The sequence below is a fragment of the Bufo gargarizans genome, chromosome 5 (genome assembly GCF_014858855.1).
Source record: "Bufo gargarizans isolate SCDJY-AF-19 chromosome 5, ASM1485885v1, whole genome shotgun sequence".
Classification (NCBI taxonomy): domain Eukaryota; kingdom Metazoa; phylum Chordata; class Amphibia; order Anura; family Bufonidae; genus Bufo; species Bufo gargarizans.
Genome location: NC_058084.1, coordinates 181052192 through 181074024, shown reverse-complemented (window position 1 = coordinate 181074024; position 21833 = coordinate 181052192). Strand labels below are relative to the sequence as shown.

At 41.7% G+C, this 21833-nt stretch overlaps 1 protein-coding gene across 4 annotated transcripts in view; it reads left to right on the top strand.

The window, feature by feature from the left end:
• The window catches only part of TPK1 (thiamin pyrophosphokinase 1), a 730092-nt gene that overhangs the window by 374238 nt on the left and 334021 nt on the right, over nt 1-21833 (top strand). For all 4 annotated transcript variants that reach the window (XM_044294424.1, XM_044294425.1, XM_044294426.1 and 1 more), the window contains exon 7: nt 11728-11874. In XM_044294424.1, the coding sequence (XP_044150359.1) occupies nt 11728-11874 (147 nt within the window). The remainder of the gene's footprint in view (nt 1-11727; nt 11875-21833) is intronic.

The following is a 21833-nucleotide window of genomic DNA, read 5'->3' as shown; positions in this document are numbered from 1 at the left end:
GGCATGGATTGCCCCTGACTTCTCTTATCCAGCAGAGGAAAGCGGCTGAACATAAAGGCACTTTAAATGTGGCTTTTATGGTGTATTGAATACACTGTATTCCCATGCACACCTTCCGCCACAAAAAAGGGTAAATGGTTCAATCTTCCTGTTCTCGTCCTCCTCCTCCATCATATCAACATGCTTATTAGGCTGCCCTCGCTCCTAATGTTTTAGAGGGTCAGCTCAGCAGCAGGACCTCAACCATCATTTTTTCGATGGTCAGCTCAGCAGCAGGCCCTCGCCCATAATTTTTTCCATGGTCAGATCAGCAGCAGGCACTTGCCCCTAATGTTTTAGAGAGTCAGCTCGGCAGCAGACCCTCACCCCTGATGTTTTAGATCACAAAAAGGGAGGGGGGGGGGGGGTCAGCACATCCCAATGCGCAGGTGCACGTTGCTGATGTGGCTGCAAATATACATCTGACAAACACGTGGTGCAACAGCACTCTACAAACCAAAAGTAGAGTACAAAGGTATATTACATTGCAAATGCTATGCTAATAACTTAGAGATGCTTAGCAAATACATTTTGTACAAAATCATTTGAGCCCTTCTGCCGAACGCCAAGGCGACCTCTATAAGAAGGGTCCTAACACTAAAGCTCACCTGTTGGGTGCCATAACAGCGACCATGAATCCAGGAAGTGCAGGTCCCACATGCATGCTGGGCCCCCTTGATTTATGTCTATGTGGAGCCACAATGGCCTTCATTGAATCCAGGGGCTACAAGTACCAGCATGCATGCTGAACAGACTATGTGCTCAGTCTAATTAAAATCAGCCTGCGAGGCAGGGGAGGGGCAGGAGGGAGTGCACGACCATAGGAGTCAGCCACAACTCCTATACATAATACTAGAAACACAAAAAAGGAGAGGTCAGCACATCCCAATGCGCAGGTGCACGTTGCTGATGTGGCTGCAAATATACATCTGACAAACACATGGTGCAACAGCACTCTACAAAACAAAGGTAAAGTACAAAGGTATATTACATTGCAAATGCTATGCTAATAACTTAGAGATGCTTAGCAAATACATTTTGTACAAAATCATTTGAGCCCTTCTGCCGAACGCCAAGGCGACCTCTATAAGAAGGGTAATGTTTTAGATCAGGCATGCTCAACCTGCTGCCCTCCAGCTGTTGCAAAACTAGAACTCCAAGCATGCCCGAACAGCCTACAGCTATCAGCCTACAGCAGGGGATTGTGGGAGTTGTAGTTTTACAACAGCTGGAGGGCTGCAGGTTGAGCATGCCTGTTTTAGATGGTCAGCTCAGCAGCAGGCCCTCACCCCTAATGTTTTAGATGGTTAGCTCTGCAGCAGACCCTCACCACTAATGTTTTAGAAGGTCAGATCAGCAGCAGACCCTCACCCCTATTTTTTTAGATGGTCAGCAGAGCAGCAGACCCTCACCCCTTTACAGGGTCACTAGCAGGCCCTTGCTCCTAATGTTTTTGAGGTTCATCAGCAGGCCATCAGTCATAATTTTTCAAGGGTGTGTATGATGCCCTCCTGTTATGTATAATAAAGGGTGTATTGGAGTGTCGGTTCCTTGTAAATTTTGGCAGCCCTTTCCCTTAGTACATAGACTTTGAGTGTAGGAGTCCCACTACCTGAACAATTGTACCACAATATGAATGAGGCCCTCCTTTATGTCATATACAGGTTGTATCGGAGTGCCTCTTCCTTGTAATTTTTGGCAGCACTTGCACTTTATATACAAGTAAATATACAATTTTTCCTATAAAATCGATTTTTATCTTTGGTTTTGTGCGTATTATTATCAATCTATAAAAGTGGCGTACTACTCAGACAACATCGTTCCCAGCAGCGACCTGGAGTCCGAGATGCATACAGACATCCTCCCTATGCTGTTTCTGAACCATTTCAGTGGTGTTTCCATCAATTTCTGACCTTTTCATGTGAACCAGACACCCTCCCCTCTTCAGAGCAGGGGTTGCCTGATTTAATGCTTGGGTTCTCCCATTGACTTCCATTGTGCTCGGGTGCTCAGTAGATCAACACTATTAGCTACCGGGCCTTGAAATAATTGTGGTGCCCACTTTTCTAGGATACATGCATAAATGTGAACTTTTTCTAGTGTCCTGCCTCTAGTGTCAAATAATCCATTTGTGGTTGTTTAGAAACATTATAGAACAATCTTGAGCAAAAGCAGAACCCTGCTGCTCATTGCACTGTGTCTGAATAGCACCAGAATACTGATTTATCTGTTCAGTCCACATCTGTCCTTGCATGGAGGAACAGCAACTTTGGGGGGTAGGGGGGATTTTCTAAGACTGTGTTTTATACGCTGATCTGGACAATTCTGCTGATGTGAAATTTGCTAAAAGAGGCGCATTAAAATTGGGCAGCAATTATAAAAGACAAGTATGCATTATCCCTATGTACCTTTAAATATTTTAGCCCCATGGATGCACTCATACACTTGTTATTCACATACATGCACACATAGCATGTTCATCTCATACATGGATACACTGATGTGCACATTTGTCACATGCATGTAAGGCAAGTATGATAGGAAGAGGAGCAGGAGGCCCACTATAGGCTATATGCCAAGGGCCAAACTTGTGGAGCACATGTGGAACCAGTGGTAGCCAGCCTGAGGAAGCCAGGGATGGAGACTTCACTCGGAGTGGCATGGAAAAACACTTTAGGTGCAGTAAAGCTGGTCATGGCCATCAGCCTTAGTAAGTGAACCTTTGCAATGAATGTCATGACTCATTACTTCAGCTGTCATATCAGGACCCAATCTCATCTTGATGCTGGGAGCATCAGGTCCTTATGTACCCGTTGTCAGCCATTTAATACTATGATCGACCAACCCAGCCACTAGCCAGATACATAAGGACCTGTCGCCTGCTAACTAAACGACCATTATTAATGACAGCTTATTGAGAAGGACCCAGGCCAACTATCTGTTTAGGTAGGGCCTCTTTCACACGTGCGTTGTCCGGATCCGGCGTGTACTCAACTTGCCGGAATTACACGCCGGATCCGGAAAAACGCAAGTGTACTGAAAGCATTTGAAGACGGATCCGTCTTCAAAATGCTTTTAGTGTTACTATGGCAGCCAGGACGCTATTAAAGTCCTGGTTGCCATAGTAGGAGCGGGGAGCGGGTGAGCAGTATACTTACAGTCTGTGCGGCTCCCGGGGCGCTCCAGAGTGACGTCAGAGCGCCCCATGCGCATGGGTGACGTGCCATGCGATCACGTGATCCATGCGCTTGGGGCGCCCTGACGTCACTCTGGAGCGCCCCGGGAGCCGCACGGACTGTAAGTATGCTGCTCCCCCGCTCCCCGCTACACTTTACCATGGCTGCCAGGACTTTAGCGTCCCGGCAGCCATGGTAACCATTGAGAAAAAGCTAAACGTCGGATCCGGCAATGCGCCGAAACAACGTTTAGCTTAAGGCCGGATCCGGATCAATGCCTTTCAATGGGCATTAATTCCGGATCCGGCCTTGCGGCAAGTCTTCAGGATTTTTGGCCGGAGCAAAAAGCGCAGCATGCTGCGGTATTTTCTCCGGCCAAAAAACGTTCCAGTCCAGAACAGAAGACATCCTGATGCATCCTGAACGGATTTCTATCCATTCAGAATGCATGGGGATAATCCTGATCAGGATTCTTCCGGCATAGAGCCCCGACGACGGAACTCTATGCCGGAAGAAAAGAACGCAGATGTGAAAGAGCCCTAGGTTGGACAACCAGGAAAACCAGGTATTTGGCCATTTCTCCCCTGATTAACAAGTTCCCAACTAGGGATGAAAGAGGGATAGGGCTTCCTCTGCCTTTGCTGCCAAAGCCATGGCCTAATAGGTCAGTGGTAAACAATCTACAGTTGCAAGAAAAAGTATGTGAACCCTTTGGAATTATATGGATTTCTGCATAAATTGGTCATAAAATGTGATCTGATCTTCATCTAAGTCACAACAATAGACAATCGCAGTCTGCTTAAACTAATAACACACAAATAATTAAATGTTACCATGTTTTTATTGAACACACCATGTAAACATTAACAGTGCAGGTGGAAAAAGTATGTGAACCCCTAGACTAATGACATCTCCAAGAGCTAATTGGAGTGGGGTGTCAGCCAACTGGAGTCCAATCAATAAGATGAGATTGGAGGTGTTACAGCTGACTTGCCCTATAAAAAACACACACCAGTTCTGGGTTTTCTTTTCACAAGAAGTGTTGCCTGATGTGAATGATGCCTCGCACAAAAGAGCTCTCAGAAGACCTACGATTAAGAATTGTTGACTTGCATAGAGCTGGAAAGGGTTATAAAAGTATCTCCAAAAGCCATGCTGTCAATCAGCCCACGGCAAGACAAATTGGGCGATGGGTATCTGGACGCCACCATACCCCTGTTTTCTCCTCCCTCCCCTCTCCTTTTGATACATCATGCAGTAAGCACTTGTCACTTTAGATAATTGAGTACACGTCACACAATAATGTCATTTATAATAATTTATGTATTTGTATTGAGAATCATGGTTGTTTGTAATGCTTTTTATTAATCGATCAGCTTTTTACCATGTATTGTAATTACTCTTATATTTGATATGTATCATGTTGGTACATGTCACTGTTTATTTTTAGGACTGTTTGTCAATAGTGTTGAGCGGCATGTCCCATATTCGAATTCGCGAAATTTTGCGAATATTCGAAAGAATATTCGTAAAATATTCTCGAATATTCGAATTCGTTATTATTTCGCATATGCGATAATTTGAATTTTCGCATCGCATAATACATATTATGAGATGCAAAATTCGCATGTGCGCTAATGAAATCGCCTTACGAAGATTCGCAACTCAATTCAATCACTAATGTAAGAATGCAAAGCCCTTTGCCTCTGTTCTGGGACGTGCCGATATTCGCCTGTGCGCTAATAAAATCGCCTTACAAAGATTCGCGCCTCAATCACTTTCTAGGCAATGTGAGTAAGATCTGAGCTTTTGGACTTTTGGGAATCAATCGAGATACAGTGGGGGGTGATGACAGTAGTTGACAGAGTACAGATCAATGTAATCTGTAAGGTGGAAACTAAAATAAAAAATACGAATATTCGTAAATCGAATTTTACGAAGTTCGAAGTATTCGCGAATATGGTGCTATACTATATGAATGCACAGGCCTTTGCCTCTCTGTTCTGGGGACAAGTGTAGATATTCGCATGTGCGCTAATAAAATCACCTTACGAAGATTCGCAACTCAATTCAATCACTAATGTATGAATCATACATTAGTGATTGAATTGAGTTGCGAATCTTCGTAAGGCGATTTTATTAGCGCACATGCGAATATCATCACGTCCCAGAACAGAGGCAAAGGGCTCTGTAAGGTGGAAACTAAAATAAAAAATACGAATATTCGTAAATCGAATTTTACGAAGTTCGAAGTATTCGCGAATATGGTGCTATACTATATGAATGCACAGGCCTTTGCCTCTCTGTTCTGGGGACAAGTGTAGATATTCGCATGTGCGCTAATAAAATCACCTTACGAAGATTCGCAACTCAATTCAATCACTAATGTATGAATCATACATTAGTGATTGAATTGAGTTGCGAATCTTCGTAAGGCGATTTCATTAGCGCACATGCGAATTTTGCATCTCATAATATGTATTATAAGTATATAATTCCACATGTGTTAATTCATAGAAAATTGTAGATTCACACTGAAGGCATCAAAACTATGAATTAACACATGTGGAATTATATACATAACAAAAAAGTGTGAAGCAACTGAAAATATGTCATATTCTAGGTTCTTCAAAGTAGCCACCTTTTGCTTTGATTACTGCTTTGCTGACTCTTGGCATTCTCTTGATGAGCTTTAAGAGGTAGTCACCTGAAATGGTTTTCACTTCACAGGTGTGCCCTGTCAGGTTTACTAAGTGGGATTTCTTGCCTTATAAATGGGGTTGGGACCATCAGTTGCGTTGTGGAGAAGTCAGGTGGATACACAGCTGATAGTCCTACTGAATAGACTGTTAGAATTTTTATTATGGCAAGAAAGAAGCAGCTAAGTAAAGAAAAACGAGTGGCCATCATTACTTTAAGAAATGAAGGTCAGTCAGTCTGAAAAATTGTGAAAACTTTGAAAGTGTCCCCAAATGCAGTCACAAAAACCATCAAGCGCTACAAAGAAACTGGCTCACATGCGGACCGCCCCAGGAAAGGAAGACCAAAAGTCACCTCTGCTGCGGAGGATAAGTTCATCCGAGTCACCAGCCTCAGAAATCACAGGTTAACAGCAGCTCAGATTAGAGACCAGGTCAATGCCACACAGAGTTCTAGCAGCAGACACATCTCTAGAACAACTGTTAAGAGGAGACTGTATGAATCAGGCCTTCATGGTAGAATATCTGCTAGGAAACCACTGCTAAGGACAGGCAACAAGCAGAAGAGACTTGTTTGGGCTAAAGAACACCACAAATGGACATTAGACCAGTGGAAATCTGTGCTTTGGTCTGATGAGTCCAAATTTGAGATCTTTGGTTTCAAACACTGTGTCTTTGTGCGACGCAGAAAAGGTGAACGGATGGACTCTACATGCCTGGTTCCCACCGTGAAGCATGTAGGAGGAGGTGTGATGGTGTGGGGGCGCTTTGCTGGTGACACTGTTGGGGATTTATTCAAAATTGAAGGCATACTGAACCACCATGGCTACCACAGCATCTTGCAGCCGCATGCTATTCCATCCGGTTTGCTATTAGTTGGACCATTATTTATTTTTCAACAGGACAATGACCCCAAACACACCTCCAGGCTGTGTAAGGGCAATTTGACCATGAAGGAGAGTGATGGGGTGCTGCGCCAGATGATCTGGCCTCCACAGTCACCGGACCTGAACCCAATCGAGATGGTGTGGGGTGAGCTGGACCGCAGAGTGAAGGCAAAAGGGCCAACAAGTGCTAAGCATCTCTGGGAACTCCTTCAAGACTGTTGGAAGACCATTTCAGGTGACTACCTCTTGAAGCTCATCAAGAGAATGCCAAGAGTGTGCAAAGCAGTAATCAAAGCAAAAGGGGGCTACTTTGAAGAACCTAGAATATGACATATTTTCAGTTGTTTCACACTTTTTTGTTATGTATATAATTCCACATGTGTTAATTCATAGTTTTGATGCCTTCAGTGTGAATCTACAATTTTCATAATGAAAATAAAGAAAACTCTTTGAACGAGAAGGTGTGTCCAAACTTTTGGTCTGTACTGTATATATATATATATATATATATATATATATAATCTATATACAGTTCTGATCAAAAGTTTAAGACCACTTAAAAAAATGGCAAAAAATAATATTTAGCATGGCTGGATCTTAACAAGGTTCCAAGTAGAGCTTCAACATGCAACAAGAAGAAATGGGAGTGAGACAAAAAAAATATTGAGCATTCAATTTAATGAAAACAACGAATAAACTGAAACAGGCTGTTTTTCAGCTGATCAAAAGTTTAGGACCACACCTCCCAAAAATATACTAAATCCCCCCCAAAACAGAAATCCAACTTCCAAACATAAACTCAGTAATGAGTAGCTCCGCCGTTATTGTTTATCACTTCCAAAATTCGTTTCGGCATGCTTGATGCAAGCGTTTCCATGAGGTGACTGGGAACATTTCTCCAAGTGGTGAAGATGGCCATCTACTGTCTGGAACTGTTGTCCATTTTTGTAAACTTCCCTTGCCATCCATCCTCAAAGGTTCTTAATTCGATTTAGATCAGGGGAACACGCAGGGTGGAGATGTTATTCTCCTGGAAGAAGTCCCTTGTCCTGCGGGCAATGTGTACTGTAGCGTTGTCCTGTTGAAAAACCCAGTAGTTATCACACAGACGAGGGCCCTCAGTCATGAGGAATGCTCTCTGCAACATCTGTACATAGCCAGCGGCCGTTTGACGCCCCTGCACTTCCTGAAGCTCCATGGTTCCACTGAAAGAAAAAGCACCCCAGACCATTATGGCGCCCCCTCCACTGTGGCGCGTAGAAAACATCTTAGGTGGGATCTGCTTGTCATGCCAGTAATGTTGGAAACCATCAGGACCATCAAGGTTAAATTTTTTCTCATCAGAGAATAAAACTTTCTTCCACCTTTGAATGTCCCATGTTTGGTGCTCTCTTGCAGAGTCCAAACGAGCAGTTCTGTGGCGTTCAAGGAGACGAGGTCTTTGAAGACGTTTTTTGTTTTTGAAGCCCTTCAGTCTCAGATGCCGTCTGATGGTTATGGGGCTGCAGTCAGCACCAGTAAGGGCCTTAATTTGGGCCGAGGATCGTCCAGTGTCTTGACGAACAGCCAATTGGATCCTCCGGTTCAGTGCTGATGAAATTTTTTTGCGTCTTCCACTTGACCTTTTTGTTCCATAACCCTCAGGATCATTTAAGAAAGTCTTACTGTGTCCCACCTCAGCAGCAATGGCGCGCTGTGAGAGACCCTGCTTATGCAGTTCAACAACCCGACCACGTTCAAAAAGGGAGAGTTTGTTTGCTTTTCCCATCACAACGTGTGACTACCTGACAGAAAATGACAATGAATCCACATCTTTGCACAGATTTTGCCTTTTAAAGGCATGTGGTCCTAAAATTTGGCTCAGCTGAAAAACAGCCTGTTTCAGTTTAATCGTTATTTTCAATTAATTGAATGCTCAAAAAATGTTTTGTCTCACTCTCATTTCTTCTTGTTGCATGTTGAAGCTCTACTTGAACCTTGTTAAGATCCAACATGCCATTTTTCAAGTGGTCTTAAACTAAAATCAGGACTGTATTATGCTGCATGTAGAATTGCAGTGATAAAGTATTCATACCCCTTGAAATTTTTTCACGTTTATACCCAGAAACTTAAAGGGGTTATCCCATGACTAATGTAAAATAATACAGACAAAAATCAGACATATAGGGCATGACAACCTCTTTCTAAGAAAGCTAGAACCAGCCCTTTACCTCACATGGATCCAGAGATCTCCCCATTCATTGCTCTGCTAGATTTATATCAAGCTAACTGCTCAAGGGGCGTGTCTTTTTTCCTCCAGCTTTAGGGGCGTGTCCATGCTCTCCCTATCATAGCTCAGGAGGCAGTTGAAGGATGAAAATGAGCATGTGTGGCCATCTCAGTGAGCTGAGAAAAACAGCAAGAGAAAAAAGAGAAAAACAGCAAGTGGTGCTGTACAGACACATTTTATTGAATAACTTAGTGGCTATCCTACATTTTTAATTACCTGCAGTTATAAAAGGATTAAGATCCAGGTGTTGGTTTGAAAACTGTAGAATATTTTTTGTGGGACAACCCTTTTAAATATATATTTTTTGGATGTTATATGATAGACCAACACAAAGTAGCACGCATATTTGAAGTGAAAATAATACATAAAAATCTGAAAAGTGTGGCGTGCATTTGTCAATACTTTGTAGGACCACGTTTCACTGCAATTACAGCTGCAAGACTTTTGGGATATGTCTCTATATGAGCTTTGCACATCTAGAGGCTGACATTTTTGCCCATTCTTCATTGCAAAATAGCTCAAGCTCAGTCAGATTGGATGGGGAGCGTCTATAACCAGCAGTTTTCAAGTCTTACCCTAGATTCTCAATGGGACTTAGGTCTGGACTTTCACTGGGCCATTCTAACACATGAATATGCTTTGAGATAAACCATTTCATTGTAGCTCTAGCTGTATGTTTAGGGTTGTTGCCCTGCTGGAAGGTGAACCTCCGCCCCAGTCTCAAGTCTTTTGCAGTCTCTACAAGGTTTTCCTCCAGGATTGCCATGTATTTAGCTCCATCCATCTTCCCATCAATTCTGACCAACTTACCAGTGCCTGCTGAAGAAAAGCATCTCCACAGCATGATGCTGTCACGACCATGTTTCACGGTGGGGATGGCATGTCCAATGTGATGTGCAGTGTTCGTTTTCCGCCACACATAGCGTTTTTCATTTAGTCTAAAAAGTTAAACTTTGGTCTCACCTGACAAGAGCATCTTCTTCCACATGTTTGTGGTGTTCCCTACATGGCTTGTGGCACAGTGCAAACTGGACTACTTATGGCTGGCTTTCTTCTTGCCACTCTTCCATAAAAGACAGATTTGTGGAGTACATGACTAATAATTGTCCTGTGGACAGATTCTCCCACCTGAGCTGTGGATCTCTGCAGCTCCTCCAGAGTGACCATGTGCCTCTTGGCTGCTTCTTTAATTAGTGCTCTCCTTGCCTGGGCTGTCAGTTTAAGTGAAAGGCCATGTCTTGGTAGGTTTGCAGTTGTGCCATACTCCTTCCATTTTCTGTGCTCTATGACATATTCATAGCTTGGGATATTTTTTTATAACCTAACTTTGCTTTATACTTCTCCACAACTTTATCCCTGACCTGTCTGGTATGTGCCTTGGTTTTCATGATGCTGTTTAATCACGAATATTCACTAACAAACCTCTGAGGTCTTCCCAGAATAGCTGTAGTTATACTGAGAATAAATTACACACAGATGGAATCTATTTACTGATTAGGTGACTTCTGAAGGCAATTGGCCAGATTGTATTTTATTTAGGGGTATCAGAGTACAGGGGGCTGATTACAAATGCACGCCACACTTTTCAGATTTTTTATTAAACATTTTGAAAACCATGTATTATTTTCTTTTCACTTCACACATACTTGCTACTTTGTGGTGTTGGTCTATCACAGGGATTCTCAACCTTTTGCCCTCCAGCTGTTGTAAAACTACAACTCCCACCATGCCCTGCTGTAGGCTGATAGCTGTAAGCTGTTCAGGCATGCTGGGAGTTGTAGATTTGCAACAGCAGGAGGGCCACAGGTTGAGCATGCCTGGTCTATCACATAAATAAAATATCCCAATAAAATACATTTAAGTTTGTTGGTGTAACGTGAAACAATGTGGTAGGCAACCAACACTGGTAGTCTGTTCCAGCAGAAATGGGTGACTTTTGGTCACTTTCTGCTTCTCAAAGGGGCATGGCTTAGCAAGAGGGGTGTGGTTTCCCTCTACCCTCACAGATTTAGGCCTCATGCACACGGTCGTTGCCCGGGCGTGGCTGTATTGCGGCCCACAAATAGCAGGTCCGCAAAATACGGGCACCGGCCGTGTGTTTCCCGCATCACGGATGCAATCCGGAGCTGTGGTGCAGAACGGAGGCATGGAACCCCACGGAAGCATTACGGAGTACACCAGTTCCTAGTTGATTTTCTGGTACATGGACAGCCAAACATGCAACAAACTTATTAAAAGGCATGCCCCTCCAATTAGATGTGTTACTCTATCTTACTTTAGCGTGATTTGGACTGAATCGCTACATTGAGTAGATGTCTCACTTACTGCAGCACAGTAGTCCTTCTCTAAAATGTAATACAGACTACAACATAACTGCACTCCCCAGACTGTATCACTGAAGCCCCTTCCTCACACTCTCTCTTACCGCTGATGCTGTCACTCCATAACTGATTGCTATAGCCCCCACCACACCACCACCCAGGTGGGGAGTAGCAGGAGCCTAATGCTGGAGCTCACATAGCTCCAATCATAATCCGCCTGTGTCTATGACTATGACTTTTTTTTTTTTATACATTCCACATTTGGAATGTATAGTGATATTTCACAGCTATTATTATTTTCTGTTGATCTTAAATTATTTTTCTCTGCTTTTTAAGGTCGATATCATTGTGGCATTGGGCGGACTAGGGGGACGTTTTGACCAGATTATGGCTTCAGTAGAGACACTCTATCATGCTGTCAAAATCTCCTGCATCCCAGTAATAGTGATTCAGGAATCATCCCTTATCTATCTTCTGCAGCCTGTAAGTACCACACTGTCGCTTGCCTGACAATCATTGTGATAGGCGTTTTTGTCACATTGTGGGGTTTTAATGATTTTTATATGACATTTGTGTTTTCCCTGATCATAGAAAACTTCAACTGGTCTATAAATTTTGTTCCTAACTCGCTTTCAGTACATTAATATACACAAATAAGCTGGGAGCTGGAAATACTACAAAATAAATATTCCGAGTTCAGTACATGATTAACAGTTTAACGTCTCATTCACATTTCCATGTCCATTTGATGTCTGCAAAAAAAATAAAAAATCTGTACATGTTTTATCTGTGAAGATGTCCATATTTGGTCTTTTGCTCTCTGTGTGTCATCTGTATTCCATGGAGAGTGCTCAGCTGAAAGTTACCGTAATTTCCAGAGCAAAGCATCTCCTATTAGTGGTAAGTGAAAAAGGGACCAAACACAAGTGCCGTCCATGTTTTTTGGCCGTGCATGTCTATGTGATGTTTTTCACTGACCCACGATCAGTAAAAAAAAATACTGATGTGTGCACAGAATTACAAAAAACAAAATGGCTGCACACCATTATATATGCAAACAATAGAGCTAAGAAATGGGGGTCATTCTAGATAAAAGTGGTACAATACCGACTATAAATGAGTAATGGAAGCTCTTAGCGCACATACATGTCGAGGCCACCTACCAAGCGTCAAAGTGGCTTCCGCAGATGGGTCCCTATCACTAAAGATACTGCCTCACTTTGGACTTACTAAAGCCTCCAATATTCAGGGCTGTGTAGGAACCAGCTACAAAAGTACTCTGCTCAGAAGTCCCAGGTAGATGGCCGTGTCTTGCGTGGTGAGCGTTCATACAGGCTATGGAGGTTGAGTGCATTACTTACTTTCCACAGGTGGACATTGGCTCTTGGACAACTCTTCTGATAATTATTTTCATTCCTCTGTCTTAAAAATTGCGGGGAACATCTGGTCGTGGCCAGTTTATGGTGAAATTATGTTCTTTCCACTTTTGGATTATGGCCCCAACAGTGCTCACTGGAACCTTCAGTAGTTTAGAAATTCTTCTGTAACCAATGCCATCAATTTATTTAGCAACAATAAGGTTGCAAAGGTCTTGAGAGAGCTTACTGGTTTTACCCATCATGAGATGTTTCTTGTGTGGCAACTTGGTAATAAGACACCTTTTTATAGGCCATCAGTTGAACCAGTTGATTGCTTTCTAATTACTGATAGATTTGAGCTGGTGTCATGACTTTCCATGGCTTTTTGCACTTCTCTTTCTTCACATGTGCAATACTTTTTCTGTGTCATTTCTCATTATTACATATAGCTTCATTTATCGACAGCTATGGTTTTATTTCTGTCTGTGTGGATTGGATGGGTTGTTGCCAAAATCTGGTGAGAATTTCATGTCAATAGCACCTTTACTAATATATTTACTTACTTTTTATTTCACCCGCTGTACATAACACAATACAATTGCAATAAGCATGAACAAGACAAATTGCAAACTAGTACAGAAAGAGAAAGGCCCTGCTTGTGATGTTCTCTTACATATAGAATGTTGTCCTTCTTGAGCAATCAGAACAAATGATAAGACCTCCCATATAGAGGTAATCCATTGTCAGTTTACTGCTGCCTGGAGGGATAAATGTTATCTGCAAAGCAGGGATAACATTATGATAGCTCTATTGATAGGCCTATATAAAATATTCCCATTGAAGGATTACTGTAATGTGTGATCCTCTAATTGAGTGACTAGAAGGAGGCTCTCTCAGGTCTGACTGATGGTCTGACTGAGAGAGTTAAGCTAGACTGTCTGCTGTACTACAAGCCCATTCAAAAAGAAAGTTAAAGAGTCAGGACATGAAGTAGTAAAAAAAAAATACATTAAATATTCACATATTGGCCGTTAATATGTGTTATACTAAATTGATGGACTTGCCCCTTTAAAAATGGTATATTCATTTATCAATTTGAGTTTAGATTTGTCTCTTTATTGCTATACAAGATCTTTTATTTGTATTTGTCAATTGCAATAATGCCATGACATGCAAAGCTTGCATCAAATAGTGCCCGTCTGCTAGTACTTAGCTCTCATCCGTGAAATACATCTTGAAATGGAAAGTGCAGTACCTAGCTTTACAGTTTCAGATAAATAATGCAGAACAGATCCTATTGAGGTGCTTAATTTATTTCAAGGAAGCTTAGTTTTGTAACTAAACTTTGTGGACATAGTATACATAATGCAAATATGGTTTAGGTAGGTGCTCAAATAGAAGAATTCAACTGCTGGAGGCACATTGATGAATGGAGCGTCTTATAAGTCTCTTCTAAAAACATCAAAAATCAATGTACATCTTAGATATAATTCATACTTTCCCTTTCTATAAAGCACTTCTGCCTTTTGGCTCAATTGATCAGAATTAGGTAATCTATGTGAACATTATGAATTCAGGAATTCATGCATTATTTTCATTATTTCCTAGTACCGTGGTGTGTAGAATTTCTGTATTGGCAGTCATATTGGGATTAGGTTGTTTTTTACTTTGCTATCATGGAAACACACCCTTTTTATGTCTTGATGCGGCTTCACACTGCTCAGCAGTTCCGGACCATTGTCTTTAAAACTAATGACTAGAAATGACACTAGGAGCTCATGGTGGGGGTCAATGTAAGATTGTGTGACAAAACAGAAAGGATTGAATGCAGGAATTTTTGGATAGAAAGGAATAAGAAACTGAGATAATACACACATCACTAAATATTTTGGCAGAATACTTATATCATAGAACATTTACATTTATAACTGGAAAGCTACTTTCATTTAAAAAGTAAAAATATTCAGATTAATGTAAATGACAAGTTAGAGCCCAGAGACATGGACATTTTCTGTCCACTTGTGGTGGCCATTTTGAACTAGCCTTTTAAATGAAGGATAAATTGTCACATGGTGACAGAAAAATAACTGATTTCAGTTCCCAATCACATAATGAATGCCATATCCAGGTGATATTAACGCAAAATGCAAAACAGGTTGCCAAATACCTAATGGAGTATTTTCATCATAGCCATTTGTGGCGTATCAACGGAATATTCCACTGTGGATGCCTAGCTCATGGCTCTCCCCATTCACTTCTAGAACAGTTGCAAAAACAGCTGGGCAGCCACCTCTTCATTCACTCTCTGCCTGGATGCAGCTGCTTGATCACAGTATCCCATTAGATATATTGTATTCTTTGAAGTGATGGGATATGGTAGATCGCTTTGACCATCCCCACCCACAACCAAGAAATGTAAACTACTAGTGCTAACCTTCAAGAAAATATTCATCTTCATCATGCATGAACTGATGGGATACTCTTAAGATTGGACAAAACCCAAATCTGCTAAAATTGTACTGATTTTGCTACTTCAATGAGCCTAATAAAAATTATGCTTTTAGAATGGTCTCTTTTTTAAATCTATTAGAAATCTGAGAAAATATGTTATTAATGTCACCTTGAATTTTGCTTCCTGGACTGTCATTTCCCAGTCAGATGACAAAGTAACTGGTACAATCAAAACAATCTACCACCTTAATAAATCTCTTATGCTGAAACCTATTTCTTTGAAAGTTAACCTTGTACTTTCAGCTGAGAGACTAATGAGCCAGAGATACCTAAGGCTGGTATGCTGGCGCCAACAGGCAGTAGTTCACATGTACACGCCATGATCGATGATAGCAGACTTGGCTAAGAAATTTAACGCCATTTCTTATTTGAAAGGCAACACAATATTTTCAGAAGTACATTCATTTAAAAAACGATTGCTCTAAACAATAGATCACATTGACTAATGGGAAAACTGATCTGCCTATAAATGTAGCTCTTAAACTGAACTCCATGTGTTGCATCCATTAGTCATAACATAAGGATTGAAATGGTACTCACGTTGTGGCAATAATGTATCACTGCATGACAAGGTAGATAAGCTATTTATTGGAAAAACAATACATACAAAAACAAGGACTGGTAAAAAAAAATATAATCAAGAACCACATAAAAAGATCCCCTCACCCCCTATTGGAGGAGAAAAAAAACAAAAACGGAAAACACTTTTATGATTATGGCTAGAGATGAGCGAATCGAAATCGAATCGAATTGACAAAGTGGAATTTGATCCGAATTTCAGGAAAAATTCGATTTGCACCGAATCCAAATTTCCTCACGCTTCGCGGTAACGAATCACATTTTTTCCTAAAATGGCTGCTGCACATGTGAGGACATGAAGCAAGGAACTCTGGGAAGGTGGGATCACCCATAATGCCATGCATGCAGCCAATCAGCAGCCAGCCAGTCCTGTGATGTCACAGCCCTATAAATATCCTCGGCCATCTTGAATTCCGCCATTTTCCAGTGTAGTGCAGGGAGAGACGTCAGCAGGCGCTAGGGACAGTGCTAGAAAAAACTTAATTGTGCTAAAAAGCCATTTACAAGTTCAGGGAAAGATTATTCAAGGTGTAGCGAAAGGATAGGGAGGAATTATTCCACAGCATTTATGTAGAACAGGGTTCAGTAGGGGAGGTTACAGCCTGGGTAATAGGAACAATCTTATTACACCTTGCTGCACTGGCTGGGGACCCAAATTACCATTATACAGCTCTTTAATTCCAGCAAACCGTTCCTGTTATTGGGGTACAAGTGCTGTTTGATACAGCCATTAACAGGGTTTATTACAAGGAAATATTTATACGTCTTATTTGCCCTTGTGCTGTGCAGTTATATGTTCTAAAGCATTTTTGGCTTTTATTAGTGGGAAAAAGGGCTTATTAGCCGTTGTATGGCGAAGTGCAAAAATTGCAGCCCTTTTTGTCGTGTATTAGTGGCAAAAGAAAAATATATTTGCCATTCAGTGGTGCAGTTATATGTTCTAAAGCCTTCTGTGCTGTGTATAAGTGGGACAAATAAGGGCCTATTTGCCGTTCAGCGGTGCAGTTATATGTTCTAAAGCCTTTTGTGGAATGCATAAGTGGGAAAAAAATAAGGGCCTATTCGCTGTTCAGCGGTGCAGTTATATATTCTAAAGCCCTTTTTGCCGTGTATTAATGGCAAAAAATATATATATTTGCCATTGAGCTGTGAAGTTCCATTGTACTACAGCCATTTACAGGGTGCATTAATAGGAAATATACGTACGTCCTATTAGCCGTTCTGTGGTGATTTGTGATTGTTATATTTATTTTTGGGGGGTGTATTAATAGGAAAAAGTATATGGTAAAATTGATGGGTGATTGTTGACTTTCTTCTGTATGAACTGAATTGCTTCAATTAGCTATTCATTGGTGATTAAATTTGTTTGTAATACAGCCTTTTATGGAAAAATTGGTCAGTAACTGTAACTATGGTCAAGGACAATATATGTCCTTTACGGCCGACAGGGTAAATGTGGTCCCTGCCCAGCCACACCAGCAACTTGGCCAGGTGACGCCGCTTCCGCCTTCACATTTTCGCTGTTGGTCCTGTGACAATGTCGGCCTCTACCTCTTCATCCTCCACCGTGTCCTCAGCCTTCACTGCAGGGACAATTTACAGTGCTCCTCCAGCATACCACATGTGCAGGGCACGGCGGTGTCACGCTGTTCTACACCTCGTTTGCCTGTGTAAACGGAGTCACACAGGGGAGAAACAGCTCTGTGTCCTTCATCAAGAAATCGAATCCTGGGGGTGGCTGAACTGGAGGAGGAGGAGGACATTGGAGCACAAGCAATGTGTAGTGAAATGGGTGGTTTTTACACACAAGTGACAGGAGAGGAGGAGCAGGAGCAGCCAGCGGAGCTACAGGGTGCTAAGGAAGATGTGGGGGCCTTTTTTACACCCACTGAGAGGGAGGATAAACTAAACTACTATAGAGACATCCTATGTAGTCAGTTGGCTGCTGCCTATCTGCGCCATCATCCATCCTCTCGCAGGTCTGACCAGGGGGGCTCTCTGCGCTCATGTTCCACTGCTGGGGAGGGGTGGGGTGGCAGAGGCAGTACCAGCTCCATCACAGGCAGCCTGAGTCTAGAGTCGCTGATGAGCAGCCTTCTTTACCCGCATAGTGAAGAAACTACTCACCAGCAGCTAGACATAGACCAGAACCTGAACCAGAAGGTGGTGGCAAACTTGGAGTGCACCTTTCCTGCCATCATTGTAGATCCACTGGACTACTGGGCAGCTATATTGGATTCTTGGCCGGAACTATCCGAGTTTGCCCAGGAAAAGCTGTCCTGCAAGGTGGCATAAGAGCGGGGGCCATAGTTACCCCAACAAGAACTCACCTGTCCACCCAAAATGTGGAGAGACTGACCTTTGTCAAGATGAATCAGGCGTGGATCAGCCAGGATTTCCACCCACCAGTGCCTGATGCATCAGACTAGATCATCCATGGTGCCACACAAACACTTTGACAAAAGAGACCAGTTTCTTCTAGCTACCTGCCTCAGCTACTATTCTGATGCTGCCACCCGCCTAATGCCACACATCTGATGCTAAGTGCTCCTTCTTTCACCTACCGTCTTCAGTTGGTACTGGTATTGCCACTCACCTCTCCTGATGCTGCTGCCACTTCCATACTATGTCACCTTGCCACTCTGTGGTCTCCTGATGCTGTTGCCACCTCCACACTATGTCACCTTGCCACTCTGTGGCCTCCTGATGCTGTCGCCACCTCCACACTGTCATTTTGCCACTCTGTGGCCTCCTCCTGAATTGATGCTGCTTCCACCTCACCACTATGGCTTAGGGCCACTCTGTGGACTTCTCGTGCTGTTCCCACCCTCCCCACTTTATGAGTGGGCCACTATTTTGCCTTTCAGCCTTGCTGACATCATCATTTGACCCTTCTTCTGATTTGTCAGAAGGAAGGAAAAATGATACGCACAACGGATCCAGTCTGTGTAACAGCTGTAAGGTCTGCATGACATGGTCCCTATTTTGCATCAGAATTGGCTTGTGAATTGGTAGCCAAAAGCAGGAGGGGGTACAGAACACAGAAGGCATGCAAATATTCCATTCACGTGTCATTTCTGTTTTGGATCCATTTTTTTTTTTTTTTGCTTTAGCAATACTGATAGATTACTGAACAAATGGTGACCGAGTGAAGGCGGATGCTCAACAGACAGGATCCATTTTTTAGGGGTTATTGTTCTGACAGATCAGAGGAATAATCAGTGACGTCAACATAAACTTACTGCTGACACCCTCTCCACTCTGTCAGGGGGGCCCTATATAAGCGTTTAATAGAACAGGTTCTGTAGACATCTATGTGGAATCAGCTGATGACAGTGTAAAAGGAGTGCGCTTCTGCTTGGCGCTAACATCGACCTGTAAGGTTGAGTTCATACTTGAGTTATTTGGTCAGTTCTGGCCCCGTGACTGCCCAAATAAGTCAAGTATGCAGTGATTCTAAGGGCGACGCCTGTCATCTGCATGTCATACTCACTCACAGTATTATTTCACTACCACAGCAGACTTTCTATGCATGTTACTGCAAGGCACAGTGTTCTACACCACTATAAAGGCTCTCTGCAGCCAGGAAATAGCAGTTTTTTTAACGCGATTCGCCGCAAATAAATTCGGATCAAAGCAAATTTTTTCAAAAAATTCGCTCATCTCTAATTATGGCCTCATGAAATTTCACAAGCCATTCTGTCCAATATTAATCTACTCTGTGTCCTACCGACATTGATTTTAATTTCTCGAGAATTGTCTTTAGCCTCTTCCAGACCGAAATGGACAGTGGCAGATCCTTTTGATGAATTATGATTCCCCTTTTTATCAAAAACAGCACTTTTTTAGAATACTATATTATATGATATAATATCTTAAGGTGCGAAGATATTGGAACCATCACCTAAGATACATGTAGCGATATCAAACTTCAATGTTACTTGATACATACCCTCTAATATCTGTTTTACGCTATCCCAGTATCTCTGTCATCTCCAACTTTGGGGCAGGTGTTATCTACCTAAAATCTGTATTAATACAACCTTTTCTGATTATTATATACAATAAGTGATGCATAATACAATAAGTGAGGAGTAAACCATGAGTAAGGGCAAGTTGCATGACCGAAACACGCAGTTTGTATACTGTATCCTTTGCTGTTGGGATTGTTTTTACTGGATGAAATAAAGACTGCATTTATCTGGAAATTGGATGCTGGATACCCCTTTCTTTCAGCTGTGAGGTATAATATGAATGGTCCTGTAAAACCTTGGGTGCGAGAGTCAAAGCATGCCAACATTTCCCTACAGATGTATTTGAAACAAGCCTGTTCCACCTAACAAAACTGTTGCTTATAACCGATATCTTATCATAAGCGATATTACATCATTTTCTAATAATATCCCTCTTGACTTTGTCCTCAAATAATTAAACATTAACTTCTCCTCTGACCAATAAACTGTGAGCTCTAATGGCCTGCCATAACTGTGCATAATAAAAAAAGAATTGTTATCCACTGCAAATTCACTTTGTAAGTCTGTGAAACTTTTATCTCCATCTGTCTCCACTAGCTGATTATAAAATAAAAAATCTGATTTTGTAGAAATATGACTGTGCTTCTTGCAACTTTAAAACAAACCTGTCCCTGTTAAAATTAAGTGCAATCTATAGGCACATGTTATAGAGGGTGCGGAGAAGATTGACATGTACAGTAGTTCTGTGGCACAAGATTCAGTATAACTCATTTATTCATTTAAACATCAGTTTTTTTTATGTTTAGGAGTCATGTGGGTGGTCCTACTCAGTGACTGACAGACTTACCTGTATGCTTAGTAATAGTGCATTTACACAACCATGTATATTTTGTGGTCCGCAAAACACAGATCTACAAAAATATGGATGACATCTGTGTTGCATCCATTTTTTTGCAGACTTATTAAACCAAAGCCTATACTTGTCCACACAATGGACAAGAATAGGAGATATTCTGTCTTTTTTGCGGGACTGCAGAACAGACACATGGGGTGCTTCCTGCATTTTTTGTGGTCCTATTGAAATAAATGGAATTGGATCCAGTCTGCAAAAAATGTGGATGCAGACCAAATATATGGGGCCTTATGGGTAGGAAGACTGTCAACGGTGCTTTTCAGGAACGTCCTGAGAGCACCGAGGGGGCGCCACAGAGCCAATAGAGATGAAAAGTAGTGGATGAGTGAAAATTGTCGCTATTATTGAATACAATAAAAAATATATAAAGCATTAAATATATATATAAAAAAGATGCATATACAAACACACACACACACACACATATATATATATATATATATATATCTGTGCCTCCTGCTTTCTCACGGTTTGTAATCATTGATGTGGGAGATATGAATATGCATGATTCAATGCAGTGATAAAGGACTTACTTTACCGGGGAGGGAGGTATAGGATAAACTTAAGACACCTATATATACCTCGCTTCCAGATTGTAGATAAGGCTTCTTAGTCCCTAAAAGATGACACCGGGGCTCCGGAGTATCGTAGAAGTCTTTAACCACTTCAACCCCCCTAGCTGAAACACCCTTAATGACCAGGCCACTTTTTACACTTCTGCACTACACTACTTTCACCGTTTATTGCTCGGTCATGCAACTTACCACCCAAATTAATTTTACCTCCTTTTCTTCTCACTAATAGAGATTTCATTTGGTGGTATTTCATTGCTGCTGACATTTTTACTTTTTTTGTTATTAATTGAAATTTAACGATTTTTTTGCCAAAAAATGAAATTTTTCACTTTCAGTTGTAAAATTTAGCAAAAAAAACGACATCCATATATAAATTTTTTGCTAAATTTATTGTTCTACATGTCTTTGATAAAAAAATGTTTGGGCAAAAATAAAATGGTTTGGGTAAAAGTTATAGCGTTTACAAACTATGGTACAAAAATGTGAATTTCCCCTTTTTGAAGCAGCTCTGACTTTCTGAGCACCTGTCATG